Genomic DNA, 23396 nt, shown 5'->3' with positions numbered 1-23396 from the left:
AGTGTCTGGTAGCCAACCACAAATTGTACATTATTGGCTCTTTCCTTTTTCAGTGATAGTTAATATTGAATATATTCTTTCAAGGTAGCAGATTAGTTTTCTTAAATTCCAGCACCAAAAAATATGAAGTTCTTATAACAACCTATGTTCTAAACTACCATGTCCAGCACCCCTTCCTCCTGATTTTGATAACATGGCCAAGTTTATTTTGGAAATCATTTTCTTCTCAGTCCACAAGTCGTCTGTGATCCAGGTCTGGCCAATCAGACCCCCAGCTAGGCTGTGAAAGCCAGTCCCCACACTTCGTTGCTTGGCTGGCGGATGATACCCTAGAGTTGATGGTGCCTGCTTTTTGTCGTTATGAGGTGAGAACCTATCTCTGAAAATGAAGTCAGTGTGGAGGAAAGAGAGGTGAGCAATGGGGAGAGACAGATTCTTGTTGGCAATCGAAGCTAGCTGCTTCTGAGTGAGCACTCTTCCTGAAGTTAGTTTTCTATCACTTAAAACCCAAACAGTCCTGGTGACTGTGCCCCAAACCACTAAATTTTAAAATTACACAAAGTCATTAATAATGCCTCTGTGGGGAGCCTGGCTGGCTCAGTCAGTACAGCATGCAACTCTTGATCTTGGTGTTATAAGTTCAAGCCTTATGCTGAATGTAGGGACTACTTAAAAAAAAAAATCTTAAAAAAATAGCCTCCAATAGTACACAAGCTAAAGTTATTAAAAGTGAGAAAGCAAGGAGGGTTTAATTGTCTTTTTTCTTGTTCGACCTGTTTTGCCCCAGCAATTACACTTCACCAAAACAGCTTTCTAATTTAAGAAGTTGTTCAATCTTTTTTTTTTTTGAGAGGTAGCCATGACTCAAATATCCAATAATGACCATAACACCTTATTAAATGTTTCATGCTATTTTTCAAATTTTAAAAGAATGGAAATAAAGATACGGAAGGGGAAAGTAAATATGTTGGATTGTCTAATTTTTTGACCCAAATAACTTAAAAAAGTATGTTTTATAAACTGTAAAGCAAACTACACTCTCCTTCCATATGAATATTTTATTTAATACCTAATTAAATTCTTGTCAGCTGTCATTACTAATATCAGTGGAGAAAATTACAGTTGAGAAATTTGACAGAGAAAATACAGGCAGGACAAAGGAGATATACCGAATGCTTCAAAGTAAGATGGGCCTAGGATCAAATCTCAGCTCTGCCTCCCACTGGTGTGACAGCCTTGGGCAAGTCCCCCCAGGCAGCACTAGTGGGGCCTGGTGTAAAGATTAAAGGAGATAATCTATGGAAATCTCCCAGCGCACTGTCAGCTCTTTCCCCTACCATCCTCCATATACAGAGGCTTGGGTTAGTCATCATCACATGCCACATCTATCTTCTGCGTGTCCACATTCCCTTCAATACTCCACCAAAAGTTTTTGTGGGGCTTCTGTGAGTACCAACCATAGTTCCTGGTGTTTCACTGAGGGCAACCCTGCATGACTCCAAGAATTATGAAAAAATATGCCTTGGGCTTTTGCCTTAAGATATCTATTTGAAAGATGTTTATTCTAATCAGAACTACCTCATTTCTTTGCTTTGGTTGAAAGCAAGGAGAGAACACTGGTCCCTGGTACAATTTGTCTACTCTATGACTGCAGCTGTTGGACTGTAGGCACAACAAAATAAGATGGTTTATCTACCTTTTCTTACTGTAAAACTTAAACAAAAGGACTTAGATGGACCCTTTTCAGTTTTAAGATTCCATGATGCTAAGATCTGCCAGGGAATGAAACCAGATCTTATTTCTGGAACTACTCAAGGGCAGGAAGAAAGTGACCAAAGTCTAAATTACTTAACCTGAAAGGTGACAAGCAACAGTTCAAAGGAGTTAAGTACAGAAAACAGAATTCTCTTCAAAATATATATAACCCCCCCAAATAAATAAATAAAATAAAAAATATATATAACCCATCTGAAACTAATGATGTACTATATGTTGGCTAATTGAATTTAAATTTAAAAAGTAAAAATAAAATACATAGAACCATGTGTTGTGGGTTGAATCTTGTCCCCTCAATTCCTCATTCTCACACCTGGGACTATGACCTTGTTTGGAAACAGGGTCTTTGAAGATGTAATCAGGTTAAGATGAAATCAAACTAGATTAGGATGGGCTTTAATCCAACAACTGGTGTCCTCATAAGGGGAGGGAAATCTGGACACAGACACGGAGGGAAGGTGACAGATGACAGACACAGAGGGAAGGTGATGGATGACAGACAGATTGTGGAGTTACGCTGCTACAATCCAAGGAAAGCCAAAGAAGGCTGGCACTCAGAGGGGATACAGTAAGTAAGAACTGGATAAGTCCTTATTCTCAATGAATTTAAAATCCAGAAGACACAATTATATAGGAAACTACATGAAAATAAAAAGACAAGGCAGAATACAGAAAGCAAGAGGGAAAAAAAAACAGGAAAAAGTTCCCAGAAGCAGCAATATTTGAACCAATAAAGTTAGGAAGGATGGAAAGGATTCCACATAAACAAAGGAGTCAGTCATTGCAGAAAAAGGGCATGGCATAAACACAAGAAATCAAATGATACAAAGTCTTCGTTGGCTGGATTATGTCTTTGGCAGAAGAATCACACAGGAAAAGAGGCTAGAAAGTTTAGGACTACTTGTAGAGAGCCCTGTATATTTCAAGAAAAAATTATGTAAAATGGGTGGCAGTAACAAATATGGAATCCTTTTTTTTTTTTTTTTTTTTGGTCTGGGTTAGTACTCTCAGGGAAAGAGCAAACAGGAAAAGTAATTTGCAAATTAGTTGACATTCTTATTTTATACTGAAAAAATCTTTGCTGCACAACTTGCCAAATTTAGCTTCAGAGACACTCATAAAAATTTACCATTGAATTGCTGTTCTGTGGTCAAGTGTATAATTTTAAAAATACTTAAAGATTCCAATTCTTATTAGAAGCTTTAATACATCAAGCTAGCCTAATTACCCAAGTACCATGGAAGATACTAGGAATAGAAATTAATTTGATGCAGTTCCTCCCTCAGAAGGCTTACAACCTGATATGGGAAGGCCAATATACAAACACTTACTCACAGTGTCATGGATACTGAGATTAATGTCCATATGGCTTATAGAACTTAAGGGATGAAGACGTCAAGTCCACACTGTAGGGGTAAGGGATGGATGAATGTCACAGAGGATGTGATCCTTGGGACATGAATTGGTATTCACCAGGATAAACAACTTTTAACTCTAGCTCTACCACTTTCGACCCAGGTGACTTTAGGAAAGCACTTATCCAGGGGTCACCTTTCCCAAAGTGTATCTATCTGCCTTATCTCTCTCACAAGGTTGTTGAGAAAAACAGATACTAAGTATGAAAGTGCTCTTAGGCTTGCAAACTGTAAATCAGAGATAAGTTCAGACACACAATCCTTTCATTGAGATCTTTGGGGCCAGGTGTTTAAGTATTTAGAATTTTTTATATTTTAGAAAGAATCTCATACCACATGTTATGTGATACCTCCTCCCCGGTTCCAGGTATAACCAAATCCCAAAATAAAACAAATTAATGTTACATCAGGCCAAGTTATGAGTATTTATGCTGAGGGATTAGACAGAAACTATGCATAATCTTACAATAGTCCAAAATCTTTTCAGAGATTTTAGGATTTTAGAATTGTAGGATAAGAGGTTGTTGACCAATGTAATGCTTATTATGTCTTAGGGAAGGTCAATAGGCTGGAATAAGTAACATTAAGTTCACCAGATATAACCAATCCCTAACAAAGACAACCATCAAAGTTTATGTGCAAGTAAGTTGTAACTCAGGACTCGCTTCTCCCTCTCACTGAAACAGTACTATAAATGGTTGCAAGGGTCACAAGCTAAAACCATGTAAGTCTTTATGTGTTCACACAGCAATAACAAAACATTATGGGTTACAAAATAGCCTGAGGTTTGGGTAGGATGTACCATGAACTGTGATGTACAGAGCAGGAAAAGACAGGATTCTTCCTTTTTTTTTTTTCCCCCCTTAGTTCAGGGGTCATATCAAGTAAAACTGCGAAACAGGTAAAGTTCATGCATGGCCTCATGGCACCATCATACCCACCCCCCCACTGTCCTAGAGCCCCCGTGGCATTGACTAAACCACAGAGCACTGTACTTGGGCATCAGAATGCCCGAGTTCTAGGCAGGAGCAATAGCCTATTCCCTTCATCTCATAATCCAGAGTTCCTTCCTCTAAAAAATGATGGGTTGGGGAAAAATCATCCCTCAAGGTCTTATCCTTCCAAATCTAACACACAAGAATTCCAAATCATCTATAAAACATACACAGTGTGATTTAGAATGGATGACCCCAGCAAGGTAATAAGAGGAAAGCAATCGTAATGTTGATCCACATTACTACACGACAGCCCTCACCTCTTCGAACTGTACTCTATACTTTAACAAACATGCTTCTTAATATAAATACATCTTTAATCGATAGAACTTTCAAAAGATGCTAACAAAATCTGCAGAGGAAAAGTACAAGTTCTTTTGAGGCAAGAGGGACTCTGAGGGGCTAGGTGACTATGCCACTATACCAACTAGGATACCACCCCTGGCCAGATTCTGCTGTTATTATTAATAGGTTTTTCCCTTTCTCCCCCTTAAAAATTCACAGAATCTCTAAATATGGTCCATATTTTCCAAAATAGTTCCTGTAATTCATGAAAGAGTACTATGTGTTCTTTTCCGGTATCTTTAAATTAGAAGCTACCTTTACTTAAAAAAAAAAAAAAAAAGTTAGGGGGCGGGCGTGCCTGGCTGGTTCCGCCAGAAGAGCAAGTGACATTTTTTTTTTTTTTTTAAGATTTTATTTATTTATTTGACAGACAGAGATCACAAGTAGGGAGAGAGGCAGGCAGAGAGAGAGAGGAAGGAAAGCAGGCTCCCTGCTGAGCAGAGACCCCGATGCGGGCTCGATCCCAGGACCCTGAGATCATGACCTGAGCCAAAGGCAGAGGCTTTAACTCACTGAGCCACCCAGGCGCCCTGCAAGTGACTTTTGATCTCAGAATTATGAGTTTGAGTCCCACATTGGGTATAGAGATTAGTTTAAAAAAAATATATATATATATACACACACACACATACATAAATATATATACACATATATCTTTATCTTTGCTGTTCATCTCCATGCACGCTTTAAGTCAATATTCACTGAGCTAATTCTTTCATACTCTTGTCAGCATAACCAAAACACTCTCAATATTCATTACTATATTTCAGGATTACTGAAATGCACAAGGGCCCTGCTGAAAGCTAACTTGCAAAAACATGATTTCATATCTTTTCCTGAAAGTAAGGTTTCCCCACCTCCCTTACCCACCCACCCAGGGAAATCATATACTAATAACAGATAAATATTTAAGACACTAGTTTGTATATTAATTTCAGACCCATTTAAATTATACACAGATAAGGTAATTCTATTCTCCTAGAGGTTTCCAAAGGTCAAAAGCATGCTTCTCTCCATAAGGCTTTTTGTTTGCAAAATGAGAAAGCCAAAATCAACAGAAACTGTAACTATCTTTGGTTATAAAATATCAGCTCTAAAAGAAATAGGTACAGGAGAGCACATGGAGAGTGGTCAGAGCACAGCACTGTAGGGTCGGGCCATGAGGCAGAGGCAAGAATGAAAATAAAGGGGAAAAAAAGAAAGACATGGGTACAAACACACAAATTTACATATTCTTTGACCCAGCAATTTCATTTGTAGGAATTAATCCTATAGATCAATTTGCATCAGTTCAAAATGATTATGTACAAAAAGGTATTCAGTGCAGCACTGTTTGGAATGGCAAAGGACTTGAAAATGTCAACACAAGATTGTTAAATCATGGTCCATCCATACAGTAGAGTACTATACAGATACAACAACAAATGAGAATGAAACTTATGTAATTATATCATAAGCCAAGACATCATTCAGGAAGAAGTACAAGATACTGCGCATAGAATGTTACTATATGGGGGCGCCACTATAGGTGGCGCAGTGGGTTAAGCCTCTGCCTTGGGCTCAGGTCATGATCTCAGGGTCCTGGGATTGGGTCCCACATCGGGCTCTCTCCTCGGCGGGGAGCCTGCTTCCCCCTCTCTATCTGCCTGCCTCTCTGCCTACTTGTGATTTCTCTCTGTCAAATAAATAAATAAAATCTTAAAAAAAAAAAAAAGAATATTACCATATGTATTTTTAAAAAGAAAAATAAAAAATTCTGGATTTTATTATATATGCACAGGCTATCTCTAGAAAGATGAATAACGGATTATAAGACTGGTTGTGTCTAGAACTATTTTTTTTAAGATTTATTCATTTATTTTTAGAGAGAGCAACTGCACACACTAGCAGAGGGAGAGGGACAGAGACTCTCCAGCAGACTCCCTGCTGGGCACGGAGCCCAACGCAGGACTTGATCCCACAACTCTGGGATCATGACCTGAGCTGAAACCAAGAGTCAGACATTCAACCCCCTTAGCCACCCAGGCACCCCCAGGACTATTTAATGCACAGCTGTTGAAACAGCATAGAGTGTAGACTCTGAAACCAGGCAGCCTGAGTTCAAGTCCTCACTCTGCTTGTTTCTAGTTATGTGACTTCAGGAAGTTACCTAACCTCGCTGTTCCTCAGTATCTCACTTGCAAAATGGGGACAGTAATGCCTACTCCATAAGTGTTTGAGGATTAATGCAGAGCCAGCACACAGAAAGTGTGCTGTAAGTACTAAGACGTTGTATCTTTTGAATATTTAACCATATAACTGTATTATCTCTTGAAAAATTAAAAATAAATTACAAAACTGAGGGGTACAATAAGAACATTCTATTTTTTTTAACCCATCAGATAGTCTATTATTGCCTTAAGACAAACAACCTTAATTACTGTTTGCTTTAAAAAGCTTCTTGGTAGCTGAAGCATGAGGCTGTGGGTGAACTCCTACAGGGAAACCACCTTAATGAATTCAAGGCATTTAGAATCAGTTTCAAATATGTAGTTTGGCCTTAGACAATGACATTTATTGAGCTTTCTTGTCAGCATTCATATACCACATTTTCCTGCCCTTCTTCATCCCCTGCCTCTCCCAAGGATAGGATAAGTTTCTCTCTAAAAAGTAACCCCTCTTTCCATTTATTAAACCTATTTATGGCCTTTGAGTTTATTACTGTTCTAGTACTGCATTATATTGTTTCCTACTATATTCAATAACTGCCCTTTTTTTAACTGCATAATCTCACAGAGCCTAAAGATACTACTTCAAGAAAGTCTGATGTTGGCTATAGGCGGGGGAGGACTGGTGATCAGAGTTACACAGCACACACACAAATAACTGCCTAACATTTGAGAGGTTGCCAAATACTTTACAGAATTCACCTGAGCTAACCTTCACAAATGCCCTGTAAAAGCCTGTATTTCATATTTTATACAGAAATCAGGAGACCATTAAAAAGGTATAACCAGTAAGTGGCAAAGACAGGACTCAAACCAATGTTTGCTGATTCCAAATTCTGCTCTTCCAACTCTGAGATACCATCATCTTCCTATCAGTAGCAAACAAGTCAGGGTCACAGCCTCTATGTTCAGGGACATCCCTCTGCATTTCCTTCTGAGGTACAAAAACCCCGTTACACTTGAAAAATAAGAATACTGGAGATATAATCTTAAGACTGAAAAGTAGAACCCAGAAGTACTGTGAATGACCCCAACTACGTTAAAAAAAAAACCAAAAACCTGTTATCAAAGCTGTCTTAAAAGCTCACCAAAAATTAGTAGCTCACATCACAGACAAAAGATGAATCTCCCTAATATATAAAGGACCAGAAATCAATGAAGAAGAATAATCACAAACCAATGGAAAACTGGGCAATGGATACAGGTAGTTCACAGAAAGAAAATATATTAAGATGGTTTTTAAATAGGAAAAGATGTTAAATCTCACCCTTAGAGAAAAGAAAATGAAAGTCATACACTTATCTGATTGGCAAAATTAGAAAAATTAAGACATCTACTCGATTAACACAAGCAGAGGCACAAAATGGTATGACTACATCGGGGGAGCAATTCATTATAGCTAGAAGAATTACAAGTATTTGTAACCTTGGACCCACCAATCCTTCTTCTGGAACTAAGCAAATATAAACATGTGATTTTGGCATGTTTGCTAAGAGTGGAAGGCTGGAAACAACTGGAGAAGACACTGGTAGGGGCAAGTTGTATCATTTATTTTAAATTTACACAACAAAATACCAAGGAGTTGTGATAGAGAGTGTGCAAGGATGACAGAAAACCTGTTAGATCTCCAGAGGATACTGAAAGTCCAAACAGCAAAGAGTAGATTTGTGTGTACAGCATGCTACCTTTTGTGTAAGAGGGAGGAATACATATTTGTATTTGCTTATTTTTATACAAAAGAAATATAAAAAAATTAGTTTATATAAATTGAATTTTTAAAAGTAGAAAAGGAGAGAAAAGTTCTGACTTCTGAAAGCAAAACTCACAAGAATATTCTGTTCTCCCAGGTAAAGAGCTAGATTAGTTTATCAGACGTCATTGTTCCTTCCATTAGTTCTAAAATAAATTTCTAGATCTTATAGTCTACTCCTGGCCATGAAGAGGCATGCGGATAAAACAGATAAAATAAGGCCAGGAGCTTGCCCAGCACTTCCTAAGATTGGTTTTTAAATTTATGGCCCAGATAGTTGATAAATTTGCCTGAAAATGCTCTCCCTCGTTGGGCGGAGAAGACAAGCCTTTCAAAAGACAACTGGACTGCTCTCCTAGAGAGAGACACTGACAGTCTGGGAGTCCATAGTTGAGGTAAGATGCTGTTAGAGGCCAGAACATTTGTTAATGCACAAAAAGGCAAGTGGGTGGCCACAGGCCCTTATAGGGAGGGGCTGTAGCCAAGGCTAGGAAGTATACTTGCTGTCACACCTTCCACATGATGGTGAGGACTGTGGGGAAGTTCTGAGCAATGGCAGCCAAGAGGGCTAGAGAAAAGACTCCTGCTGCTTCCTTACCCACCTGCACCAGGTAGACACCTGTGACCTCTGCCTATTGCTCCTGGCATCCAAAGTGTGATTTCTTCATTCAAAAAACCATCCACATAAAAACATGTACAGGAATGTTTATGCAGTATTATTCATTATAGCCAAAAGGTGGGGGGGAGGGAGTCACATGTCCATCACTGGATAAATAAAACATGGCACATCTATACAATAGAGTATTACTTGGTCATAAAAAGCAATAAAGTATTAGCACACGCTAGAACATGGGTGAACCCTGAATGCATGGTAAGTGAAAGAAGTCAGTCACAAAGAATTGTATGTTGTATGAGTCCATTTACAGAAAATGTCCAGAATAGGCAAATGTGCACAAAACAGATAGCAAATTACAGTTAAATCTTGTGTGGGGTATCTTCTGGGGGTAATGAAAATGTTCTGAAGTGAACAGTGGTGATGACTGCACCAATCTGTGAATACACATAAATCCACCCAAGCATATACACACTTTAGATGGGTGGATTGCGTGGTATATGAATTACATCTCCGCAAGCTGTTTCAAAAGAAAACAAGATACATTTTCTGTACACCTCCCCCACCCCACCCAAGGATGATGAGCAGTGGGAACACTCATGCACCACTGTTGGGAAAGGATTTGAGGCAACTTCTTTGGGGAATATCTAGTAAAGCCCAATATGCAGATATTCTAAAACTTAAACATTCCTCCTAACAATTCCACTCTATCCAGTTGAGTGGAGATATGCAGAAAAAGACAAGTGTAATACGATTCACTGCAACATTGTTTATAATAGTAAAAATCTGTTAAAAAAAAGTTCATCAATAGACTAATGGATAAATTGTAGCATGCTATACTGAATTTAGAAGTACTGAACTACAACTAAATGAATTAATACAAATAAATCTCAAAAACATAGATATAAACACACATATAAGCTTCTGTATGTACAGTATGTACAGTTCTGTAAGTACGGTATGTACAGTACGAAATTTGTTCTGTAATGTTAAATATGTGTGACCAAGTATTTTTTTCCAATACATATGGGCCAGTAAACTAAAAATACGCAGAGGTAAATATTCAGAATGTAGTTACTTCTGGGAGGTAGAGAGGGAAAAGACTGGGCCCAGCAAGGGTTATGCAGGAAGCAACATCTGTTCCTCTAGTGTTTTAAATTTTCTTGTTTTTAATTATATATATGAAGCAAAAGTGACAAAATGTTAAGATTTAAGAAAACTGGGTTGTGGGTACACATATGATTATTGTAACATGTTCTGCATCTTTTTTTTTTTTTTTTTTTTTAAAGATTTTATTTATTTATTTGACAGAGAGAAATCACAAGTAGGCAGAGAGGCAGGCAGAGAGAGAGGAGGAAGCAGGCTCCCTGCTGAGCAGAAAGCCCGATGTGGGGCTTGAACCCAGGACCTGGGATCATGACCTGAGCCGAAGGCAGCGGCTTAACCCACTGAGCCACCCAGGCGCCCCTTTTTTTTTTTTTAAAGATTTTATTCATCCATTTGACAGACAGAGATCACAAGTAGGCAGAGAGGCAGGCAGAGAGAGAGGAAGAAGCAGGCTCCCCGCCGAGCAGAGAGCCCGATGCGGGGCTCGATCCCAGGACCCTGAGACCATGACCCGAGCCGAAGGCAGAGGTTTAACCCACTGAGCCACCCAGGCGCCCCTGTTCTGCATCTTCTGTAGGTTGAAATAGTTCATAAGAAAACGAAAACGTAATCCCTTTGATGTTCTTCAGAAAACTAAAAATAGAACTACTCTATGATCCAGGAATCGCACTACTGGGTATTTACCCCAAAATTACAAAAAAAAAAAAAAAAATGTTAAGGGATACATGCATCCCTATGTTTATTGCAGCATTATTTACAATAGCCAAACTACAGAAGCAGCCACAGTGTCCACTGATAGATGAATGAAGATGTGGTATGTACATATTCAACTGAATATTACTTAGCCATAAAAAAGAATGAAATCTTGCCATTTGCAACAACATAGCTAGGGAGTATAAATGCTGACTGAAATAAGTCAGAGAAAGACAAATACCATATGATCTCACTCATATGTGGAATTTAAGAAATGAAACAAATTAGCAAAGATAAAAAAAGGAGACAGACAAACCAAGAAACAGACTCTGAACTCTAGAGAACAGACTGATGGTTACCAGAGGGGAAGAGGGAGATGGGAGAAATAGGGGATAGACATTAAAGGGTACATTTATCATGATGAAAAAATAAAAGAAATGGTTAAATTGAGGGAAAGAAGAAGAAGAAGAGGAGGAAGAGGAGAGATGATGTTGGCACAGACTAGGCTGTAATAGTGGAGGTGGTAAGAAGTAGCCAGATTCTGGGTAGCATTTGCAGGTAGAGCCATTTGGAGATGCTACGGATTGGATACAGTAGGTAAGGAAGGGGGTGGGGGAAGACAGGTCCCATAATTAGGACCATCAAGATGGAGAAGGCAGCAGGTGAGGCAAATTGTTGGATATACAAATCTGGAGGTCAGGGAAAAAGTCTGGGCTGGCATTATAAAAGTGGGAGTTGTTGGACTACAGATGGTTTTTAAGGCCAAGAGCTGAATGAGATCACTAAGAAAGTTGAGTGTCGGTAGAAAAAAGGTCCAAGGACTGAGCCTTCAAGCACACCAACATTAACAGGTCTAGATAAAAAGAGGACTCAGCAAAGATCAAAATGGAGCAATCAGGAAAGGGGAGAATGCTGGAGTAAAAAAGGAAATGCTAAATGGGTTTCTAATGAGCCAAAACAAAACAAAACAAACAAACAAAAAAAAAGGATTTGTAAAAAACTAGCAAAACTGACTACCTAAAGGGCATGGGGAAAAATAAAGAGGTGGGAACAATATATTTCAAATACGTATTTTTATTGTTGTACCAAGTGAATGTACTATCTCTGAAGACATATAGACAAATGGTTTTTAAAACGTTAAGGAAGAAAAACTGCACTCATACTCTTTAAAAGGTGATTCAACCTAAAGATGCTCAGTCTCCTTTGGCTCAGGTTATGGTCCTGGGGTCCTGGGATGGATCCCTGTGCCAGGCTGCCCGCTCAGCGGGGAATCTGCTTCCCCCTCTCCCTCTCTCCTGTGTGCTCACTCTCTCTCTCCCTCTCTTTCTTAAGTCAATCAATCAATCAATCTCAAAAACAAAAAAAAGGCGATTCAAACTACAAAAGATACTAGAGCTGGAAGGGTCTCTTTAGCTTTGCTTCAGGTTTCCAAGTAGAGGCACAACAATCCCAATTAGGGTAACACTCCTGACTGTCTTCACTCCATCTGCTCCTTCCCAGGGCAAAAAGAATGATTTCTGATTAGTAAATTTTCTTTTATTCTTTGGTATGTATCTGCCTGCACAGCACACACATGCCAATCTGATCCTCAACTACTGAACATCAAGTTTTACAGGGGTGAACCCTTTGTGACAATGCTTATATGTGTCCTAGGCTGCTTATGACAAGGTGTGTGAACAAATCTAATTTTGAGGTTATTAGGCAGATCCTTGTTGGTATACACCCTAACCATTTTCCAAATGTAGAAATATTTTGGTTTTTATCTATCTGAACAATTTCTATCTTTCAATTTTGAAATTCTATTGAGAACAGAAAAAGGGTCTCCCTTAAATTTCCTACAAGGAAAATTATCTCCCAAGGAGAATGTCAGAAATGTGAATAAAAATAAGTTTCTTTCTATGCTTTGTTAGCAGTCAAAAATTGGAAACCTAAACATCCACTAGCAGAACATACTCTAAGTTTTTGAGGCCATCTATTTAAGAAAAATTTATGCAGTCATTAAAATTTGTTCACGAAAACATTTTAATAACATGGGGGAGGGGCGCCTGGGTGGCTCAGTGTGTTAAGCCTCTGCTTTCAGCTCGGGTCATAATCTCAGGGTCCTGGGCATTGGGCTCTCGGCTCAGCAGGGAGCCTGCTTCCCCCTCTCTCTCTGCCTGCCTTTCTGCCTACTTGTGATCTCTGTCAAATAAATAAATAAAATCTTAAAAAAAAATAACATGGGGGAAATGTTATACTGGGTAAAAAAGCAGATTATATATAATCTGATTGATAGATACAATATGATTCAGTTAATATAATACAGCTTATATCCATGTACCAAAAAAGGACTGCACGAGGGGCTCCTGGGTGGCTCAGTCAGTTAAGCTTCTGACTCTTGATTTCAGCTCAGGTCACGATGTCAGGGTTATGAGTTTGAGCCTTAGGCTGGGCTCTGTGCTGAGCAGAGAGTCTGCTTGAGATTATCTTCCTCTCCCTTTGCCCCTCCCCTTGCTCACTTGCTCATTCTCTAAAAAAATAAATAAAATCTAAAAAAAAAAGGACTGCAAGAAAATAAAAGTGTTAGTAGTAAAATTTGTGTGATAGCATTATGAGTAACTTTAATTTTCATTTTTATATATGCTTATACCTTTCCAACTTCTATAATAAAAATACATCATTTTGATAATCAGAAAAGATATTTAAGAAAAATCTTAAAATAAGTTTAGTAACAATATAAAAGAAAAAGTTGGAGGAATTTAAAAAGAAAAAGGGAGGGGATTCCTGGCTGGCTCAGTTGGAAGAACATGTGACTCTTGATCTCAGGTTGTTAGTTCAAGCCCTGTGTTGGGTGTAGAGATTACTTAAATAAATAAAACTTTTTAAAAAACTAAATAAAATAAAAAGAAAAGGGGAAAGTAGCTAGCTTGACATAAATGCAGTCATGCTCCGGAAAATACACCTGTTAAAATATTTTTTACAATATTTCATATACCTGCAATTAACAAGTGGAATTTAAAATTAAAAACACAATATCATTTATATTAGCACACTCCCCCAATATATACAAAATCTGTAAGAGGAAAACTATAAAACTCTGATAGAAGAAATGAAAGAACTAAATAAATGGAAAGATATTCCATTGTCATGGATAGGAGACTCAAGATGCCAGTTTTTCCCAACTTGATCTACAGATTCAATACGATGCCAACAAAAATTCTAGCAAGTAATTTTGTGGATATAAACAAATTCATTCTAAAGCTTATATGTGGAGCTAAAGTACTCAGAATAGCCAGCACAATATTGAAGGACAAGAGCAAAACTGGAAGACTACAACTACCTAACTTTAAGACCTACTATAAAATTACAGTAACCAATACAGGATGGTACTGATGAACGAAGAGACAAATAGATCAATAGAAAAGAATAGAGAGCCCAGAAAAAGATTCACACAAATACACTCAACTGATCTTTGACTGAAAAAAAGCACAGGTAATACAATGGAGAAAAGACAGCCTTTCCAAAAATGGTGCTGGAACAAATGGACATCGACATGCAAATAAATGAATCTTGACACAGACCTTAAATCCTTCACAAAAATGTAATTCAAAATGAATCTCAGACCTAAATGTAAAATGAAAGACTATAAAACTCTTAGAAGACAACATAGGAGAAAAACCAAGATGACCATGGGCATAGTGATGACCACCAAAGCACACATCATTAAAGAAATCATTGATAACCTGAACTTTATTAAAATGTAAAACTTCTCAACTGTGGAGGACAAAACAAGAAAATGAGAGGATAAGCCACAGATTGGGAGAAAATATTTACAAAAGACATATTTGATGGAGGTCTGTTATCCAAAATATACAAAGAACTCATAAAACTCAACAACAGGAAAATGAACCACCCAATTAAAAAATGGGCAAAGATCTGAACAAATGCCCCATAAAAAAAGATATATAGATGGCAGATGAACATATCAATGATGCTCCACATCATATGTCATTAAAGAAATACAAATTAAGACAATAGTGAGATACCACTACACTCCTACTAGGATGGCCAAAACGCAGAACACTGACAAAACCAAATACTGACAAACATGTGGAATAACATGAACCATCATTCACTGCTGGTGGGAATGCAAAATGGTACAACGACTATGGAAGTATGGTGGTTTCTCACAGAACTAAACAAACTCTTATCTTACAATGCAACAATCGAACTCCTTGATGTTTACAAAGGAGTAAAACTTAAGTCCATACAAAAACCCACACGGAGACGTTTATAGCAGCTTTATTCGTAACGGCCAAAACTTGGAAACAACCAAGCTATTCCTCAGTAGGTGAATGGATAAATAAACTGCCACCTCCAGACAACAGAATTCTTCTAGTCAGCAGTAAAGAGAAATGAGCTATCAAGCCATGAAAAGACATGGAGGAAGCTTTAACACATACTACTGTATGAAAGAAGCCAATCTAAAAAGGATATACACTGTATGATTCCAACCAAATGACATTCTAGAAAAGGCAAAAGTATGGAGACAGTGAAAAGATAAGCGGGTGCCAGGGGTTAGGGAGAGATGAACAGGCAGAACACAGAGGATTTTTAGGGCAGTGAAACTAATCAGTATTGATACTACAGTGATGGGCACATTCCATCATACAATTGTTAAAACCCACAGGATGTATAACACCAAGAGTGAACCTTAATCTAAACTGTGGTGTGGAGTGACAACAATGTCTCAGTGAAGGTTCATCAGCTGTAACAAATGTACCACTCTGATGCAGGATACTGATAGTAGGGGAGGCTGCACATGTGTGATGTGGGGCAGAGAGTACAGAGGAACTCTCTGTTCTTGCTGCCAATTCTAATGTGAACCTAAAGCTGCTTAAAAAATAAAGTCTACTTAAAAGGAAAAAACTTTTTCAACTGTCAAGGGAACTTTCAAATATAGGAACTTTCAGTAATGAGCACTAGTTTTTAAAGTTTGGGATAGGATTATTCTCTGAAGGTCATTTTGGTCTGTTACAGTCAGCTACAGAATTTCCCGTGAAGATGAAAACCAAGGACATACTATTTGAGCTTTGGATATGGCCATCAAAAATCTGTATCCCTGTTCAGCTGAGTTACAGGCTGTCTCTCCTCAGCTTGTCCACTCAGCTGGAAAGGAGAAGGTCAGCCCTCATACGCAGCTCTACAGAATGTGCCCAATCCTTTCATATGACCTTGTTCTGCGTGACAGAGGAACAAGTTCTCATAATAGTTCACACTAAGGTATCACTTTCTGCTCTGAGAGAATGTTTAAATACAAAGAAATGAGGTTCTAATAATAGGAATTGTTGTTATCAAGCAAGGGTCAATGGGTGAGAAAACAGGGAGCAGACAACCTCCCACCTGCCTCTTATACGCACCATACAGCCACTAGCCCTATCTAGCAGCCCACCTTGGGCCCATTCACACTCCCTGGAAGGACCATTTACTTACTTTCTTTTTTTAAAATTATTGTTATTTTTTATTAACATATAGTGTATAATTTGTTTCAGGGCTACAGGTCTGTGAATCACCAGTCTTACACAATTCACAGTACTCACCATAGCACATATCCTCCCAATGTTCACAACCCAGTCACCCTATCCCTCCCTCCAGCAGCCCTCAGTTTTGCCCCTATCTTTTTAGGGTGCACAGCAAGCATGATCCTGTCTCAGGATCACTGTCCTTACTTGTCCCTCTGTTGAGAATATACTTCTTCAAATATCCATATGGTTTGCTCCCTCACATGGAAAAGATGACCACTGAAGATAGTTTTGGCTCCCTTGATTACCCAAGGTCTTCACATTTCTCCAACATCCTTGTTACTCAAGGGTCACTGATTATCACAGATAATCAGAATGTTAGAGCTGAAAGGGACCTCAGACACCACCTGATGGTTCCTAGACTTGACTCATCATTAGAATTACCCCAGAAGTTCTTGGTATTGGTTTGTTTTTTAACCAAAAAAACTTCACCAGTTCCACTTCCACAAATTCAGTCTGAAACGGTGATCAGGAAGCTACATTTTTAAAAGCAGGTCACATATTTAGTGATCACTGACCTACCGTATAATTACAAATAAATAAGATTTTATTTATTTATTTGAGACAGAGAAACAGAGTGTACAAGCAGGAAGGAGGATCAGTGGGAGAGGGAGAAGAAGACTCCCCTCTGAGCAGGGAGCCCAGTGCAGGGCCCAATGCAGGGCTTGATCCCAGGACCTGAGATCACGACCAAAGGTGAAGGGAGACACTAAACCAAATGAGCCACCCAGCTGCCCCCACTTCTATTATTTTTTTGTAGAAGAGAAAGTAGAAGCACAGAGGGATGAGGTGATGCTCTGAAAGACACAGTGAATTCAAGGCAGAGATGTACCCTCAGATCGTAAGATCAGAGTAGAGAAGGTCCCTAGATCAAAGATGCTTTCACTATACCTGGTACTACAGTCTACATTTTCACATTTTAGAACCAGATTTTTTTTTAAATTAGTAAGTGAAAAACTAGCTTAGCGTTACTAAATGTTTTGTTTTTTGCCTTTGGGCAGGGTGAGGCACGCAAGTGAAAGGAAAGAGCACATCAAGAAAAAAAAGAGCATCTTAATTCACATCTGTTCTATAAAGACGTGAGAGTAGTTTATGGTTTGTTGTTGTTGTTTTTTTTTAACCTTTCTAAACTAGTAAGAGAAGGATAAAACTCTTTGAGATACAAACCCTGATGGATGGACATATGTCTAATACCCAATAACCTTATAAACTTGGGATCCCATAAAAGGGGAAGAGAATTGCCAGGAACCTTGATGTTTCTAGAACCCACAGACTGGATTCCCTTTGTTGTTTTGTTTTGTTTTTTTTTAAGCTCTTATTTATTTATTTGTCAGATAGAACGAGCAAACATAAGCAGGGGACCGTTAGGCAGAGGGAAAAGCAGGCTCTGTGATGAGCAAAGAGCCTGATGTGGGATTCAATCCCAGGACCCTGGGTTCATGACCTGAGCCAAAGGCAGACGCTTAACCGACTCAGCTACCCAGGCATCCCTGCTTTGGTGAATTGTGATGGGAGTTTAATTATAATCTTAGATGGGTCACAGGTTACTGCTCTCACCAATTCCCACCAAGGCTTGCTACATCATTATTCAGCAGTTATTCAGCTTTTGTTACTATAACAATAAAAGGACAGGGCTAAGCCACAGCCTGACTCACAACAGGAGTCATAACAGAAGAACCAGGAATCACGGACATGTGTAGCCAAGTATTCCAGCTCAGCCTATAGCTGAGTGGTATTCAAGGGAAAAGGCTTTGGAAGCTGCCCAATGACTTGGCCTGCATACCCCAAAGCTGGAGTATCCTTGTCTTCTGTCTGAAACACAGTCACTCTGGACATAATTAGTTATGGAAACTAACAATAAGGACTCTACCTTATTAGGTCATCAACACTTAGCAAAATGAGACCCAGACAAAAGTTTACATGAGTTGTTGGTCTACATGAAGAAAGTTCACACTTCCTTCAAAACCTCTCTACACAGAGGCTTTAGCAAGGGGCACCTGGGTGGCTCAGTCAGTTAAGCATCTGCCTTCAGGTCAAGTTATGATCCCAGTGTCCTGGGACTGAGCCCCACATCTGGCTCTCTGCTCAGGGGGGAGGCTGCTTCTCCCCCTCCCTCTCCCCCTCCTCCTGGTTGTGCTCTCTCTCGCTCTCTCTCCCTCTCTAATAAATAAATAAAATCTTTAACACACCGCACACAGACACACACACACACACACACACACACACACACACACACACTCCTCTATACCAAGACTGCTCTGATTCATTCCCAAGAAGAGATGTGGCCTCAGAGGGAAAAGAAGATGAATGTTTTTTAAAACCGAAATCAGACATAACTTTGCAGCAATACCAAGTTACCACTGCATTCCTTCATTCATTCACTCATTCTCAAATTACAGCTCTGAATCCCAAACATCAGCCAGTGGAAATAAACTCAGCAAGTCAACGAAAATTCCTCCTGGCACATAAAACCAGTGAAAAGGGAAGGAATGCAGAAAGGGCAGAAGAACTTGTGACAGCAATACTCCATGCGTCTTAAAGAGTCACACCCAGCAATTTCAACCTCTCTGTGAAGCTTGACGCAAAGCACAAGACCATCAGCTGACTAGGGTTTGGGTTTTTTTTTTTTTTTCCTTCTACCCACTTCATTCAATCTAACAGCTACATTTTCTACATAGTATCAAAGAAGAATAGCTTTCATAGTGTTTCTAAGTGAAGAACACAATGAAAAACACTCTCCCCTTCTCTACAACCTGCATTAGAATTCAGCCCTTTTTCATTAAATTCTTCAAAATAGAATGCTTTGGTCTGTTGCCTTAGCATATCTCTGTTGCCTTAGCATCTCTCTCTAAATCTGCGACTATCTTTGTATTTCCTATTCAGTCGTTCTAACTGCTATAAATAAAGACTGGTAGTAAAATTGTGGTTGGCTTATCTCTGTGAAGCAGTTAACTAGAGAAAAGAAAATAAACCTTAGTTTCTGTACTTCTTTTCTTGTTGAGCAATTACCACAAATAATCTGAGCCTCTTTCTTTTTTGATAAGTTGGTTCATCTAAATGGTAGACAAATCGGATATATACACTCATTAATCCTCCAGCCCTTCCTATCCTGGTGATTCTAAAGCAGTACAAAGAGTCTCTGCTGAATCAAAATTCCAAGGTATAAATCTTAAAGCACCATTGACTCTGAAGTGCTTTGTTTCAGTTCCTCTTCTGTGTGGGTAACGTATACTTCTTAAGACAAGGTTACATCAAATTTTCTCTTGCCATCAGAGAAACAATGGTTCTCTGATAAACTTGGCAAATAATCCCAGATTTCTCACATAAACAGCCTTATGGTCATCTAATTTGCTGGCAAAGTGAGAAAAACCAAGTCATTAACAGCTTTGTTATGGTTGGCAGCTTAAGGAAGAAGGAACTGATTACGGAAGACTATACCATACATCCAGCATCTTGTCAGTTACTGGATTTGAGGTGAGTTTCAGCGAAGAATTTTAAGTGATAAACCACTTAAAATGTTTCATCAAACTCTGCAGGTTTTGATTGGTTCTGAAATTTTGTGAAATAAATGAAACTCCAGTATCTGTCATTCTAGAAATTAAGGAGAAAAGAAGTGAATTTAAGAAGGACAGACTTAATATCCTGAAATGTTTCATTCCACATGAACTGTGATGGGAAAGATCAAAATGTTTCTTTCTGCACTGGACTGTATCAGTTTTACACTGTGGCCAGTCACTGTTAGGTACCCAACATGACTCCTCTGTGTTTGTGGAATCTTTCTCTTCACCTTTACAGTAACTAGAAAATCATGAGAAAGGATAGAAGAAAAACAAAAACAAAACAAAAACCTACTTAACAGTGTAGTCAGCTAAGACCACCTAAAATTATTGATTTAAGATAACCAAGAGCAAAGAGGGAGTTGGAAGTCATACTTCACTGACCGCCACCTGACTTGGACAAACAGATAACTCGTGAACACTTTGGAGCCAGATCTTTACAGTGTAAACTCCTGTCAATTATTCACTCTACCCTTGAGACTGGCCCAAATCCTAAAGAAATTCAGGAAACCAAATAAAACACTGCAAATAACAAATATGTTTTCAAGATCTTAGTAAGGGGAATAGAAAGTATATAAGATCTACCAAGACAACTGGTCTGACTAGAAATTAATTCCAGTTAATTGATGACAAGTGTATATCATCACCATACATAATTAAAAAAAAAAAAATCTCAGCACCAAAGAATTAAATCTAAAGGAAGTCAAAATAGGAAAGGGCAATAATGGATATGAAAATTTTGTGTTAAATTGTTGTTTAATTAAAAATGATTAAAATCCACTGAAGAATATTAAGTTCACTGAAAGTGATAAGCAGAAGCTCATACCAAAATATTTTGAAGTTTAAAAAAAAAATCTGTGTGGCCCTGCATACCCTGCATAATATTTTCTTACATAGATGCTGTCCCCCTCACCCCAAATACCTATTTTGGACATATAGTACTGTATGAATAACAAAAAGAGGGCCTACAAAAGGTCCTGATGCTACATCTTAGAATTTCAGAGGAGGAAAGGATTTTTAAACAATCTGAACCAACTTCATAGCCTAGAGTTGAAAGTGAGACCAGAAAAGCCAGGAGACTCTCACATGGTTACAAGGCTCGTGGGCAGCCGAGCCGGGGATCAGAATCAGAATCCAGATCCAGATCAACTGAGTACAAATCCATTACTCTTTCCTATCACTCAAATGTCCTTTCTTGATAAGAAACAGATAAAAAAAAAAAGGATACTATAAAAGGGAAATTCTTATCTGAACACTTAAATGTATTTTTCTAATGTACCACATCATTCATTACTACTTCCTCCATATATATCTCTCTTTAATTGAGTGGATGGGCAAGTGACCCAGCACCTATACAATGATTTCTACGTTTTTCCCCTAACCCTTCAATCAGCTGGGCTCTTATACTGGAATAGATTATACACCATTTTGTTAAGTTTCTACTAAAGAAAGACATTGATTTTTATATAACAGAAACTATATCCTGATTTTTAATCAACTAAGAAATGCATTGATGGATAAAGTTTATGACACGTTAATTGTAACAAAACTTCTATAAAGAAAAAAACAATATTTAAGTGAATTTAGAAAGTTACTTTTACACTAACCATGAGAATCAAGTTTATCTTTTAACTTTGGTTCTCCTCTACCTATCTACATTAGATTTTGGAATGAAATGCAATTCTCAAAAGACTTTTCCTTTTCCTTGATATGCAATAAAATTCTTTACAAATACATTTCAATTAAAAGCTATTCCTAATTAAATTAATAAATTCTTCCATCACCCTTAAACAATACAGCAAATGTAATGTTATTCTCTTTATGTAAGCTCCATTATTAAAATTAGTTCAGCACAGTACCATCCTTCTCGTGGAGATAATTTTCCAGAAGACTGGACCCTCTCCCACCACCCTGCCTCCACCTACCCTTCAAACTACGGAGTGAGAACTTCCAGCCCTATGCCCATCTACCAGCTGCGGTGGTACTTCAGAACTGCAACTCTTTTTCCTGCTCATCTCTGTGAATAGTACTGTTCAATATTCAACACAGGACAAGGATATAACCATTTCTTGCAAGCTGGCTCCAACAGAAGTAATGAAATTTAAGAAAGAGACCCATATGGGTAGTAGAATTGAAACAGTAAAAAAAAAAAAATAACCTTGCTGGGACACTTGGGTGGCTCAGGTGGTTAAGCATCTGCCTTCAGATGATACCAGGGTCCTGGGATCTAATCCTGCATCTGGCTCCCTGCTCAGCGGGTAGACTGCTTCTCCCTCTGACTGCTGCTCCCCCTGCTTGTGCGCGCTCTCTCTCTCTCTCACACACACACACACAAACACACAAATAAATAAAATCTTAAAAAAAAAAAAAAAAACCATGCCTACAACCTTTTCTACACAGGAAAGGACGTGTTTCTACACACCCACCTACTACCCCATGTCCTACTAAAAGTAGTCTTGAAAAACAACTTGCAGATCAATATAATTTCATCTGTTTGGTACTCAGTGATTTAAATAAAAATTTCTCTGAGACTTTAAAACAGAACTAAAGTTTCAAACCTGTTGCTGAGCTCCGTGTGATCAGCGCCCCTTCCTACCCTGGCACGTTTTCGAGTCTTTGTGCATAAAAGTGCCTTGTAATTCCTCCCAGCACCAGAACCGCCATTACACACACATCTGGTTGACTCCTGCCAGCCCCCTGGCAGATTTGCAGTCTTTGTTGAGCCGCCACACATCTCCTGGGTGGATGAACTTGCTTCTGGTTTATCCTGGCTATCAACATGGACCTGGGACACACATGTTGAAGATTCTCTGCTGTTGGAGGGATATTCCACACTGACCAGCCGTCCTAGTTAATCACTGTACTGCGTATACGGTAGGTGAGGCGAGCTACTTGGCAGCAGCCTACTAATTTCCTCTTTCAAAATTAAAAAAAAGAGAGAGAGAAAAAGGAACATTCATTTGTTACGTAAATTAAGCCTGCCAAAGTATTAGGAAGTCAGATGTAGCCTTCATGTTATAAAACACGCTCTCAGCAGGACCACTATAAACAAATCTAAATCCCACTTCCTACTTTTGTTCCTAAGCTTGTACTCTGGTCAGCAAAAGACAAAACACTCAACAGGTTGAGCAGCTTGGTCTGACTCATTCCATCTGTGCTCCCCTGTTGGAGATTATGTAGTAGTCAATTAATTGGTCATAAGACCTATTCATATGGCTCTGGGCAAATGCGGTGACTTGCCCTCAGCTGCAAGGTTGCTCTGACATTGGCCACACCACCCTCTTTAATGGCTCTCATGTGAGCAAGTGTCAGCTGACAGATCTTACTCTGCAACCTTGCAAAACTCTACCCATAGCAAGTGAAGGAGATGGTAGGGC

General features: G+C 38.7%; 1 protein-coding gene across 3 annotated transcripts in view; it reads right to left on the bottom strand.

Annotated features, from left to right (window-relative positions):
* Window positions 1-23396, bottom strand: part of LOC111156996 (folliculin interacting protein 2) — a 132856-nt gene that overhangs the window by 69157 nt on the left and 40303 nt on the right. For 2 of the 3 annotated variants that reach the window (XM_022518202.1, XM_022518210.1), the window contains exon 1: window positions 22578-22954. The exons of the other annotated variant lie outside the window; for it this stretch is intronic. In XM_022518202.1, coding sequence (XP_022373910.1) covers window positions 22578-22753 — 176 coding nt within the window. In that variant the 5' untranslated portion in view covers window positions 22754-22954. Of the gene's footprint in view, window positions 1-22577; window positions 22955-23396 lie in introns of those variants that run through there. 3 annotated transcript variants of the gene reach the window in all.

Source organism: Enhydra lutris, unplaced genomic scaffold (assembly GCF_002288905.1).
Source record: "Enhydra lutris kenyoni isolate GAN:26980312 unplaced genomic scaffold, ASM228890v2 scaffoldscaffold3, whole genome shotgun sequence".
NCBI lineage: Eukaryota > Metazoa > Chordata > Mammalia > Carnivora > Mustelidae > Enhydra > Enhydra lutris.
This window is presented reverse-complemented; position numbering and strand designations above follow the sequence as displayed.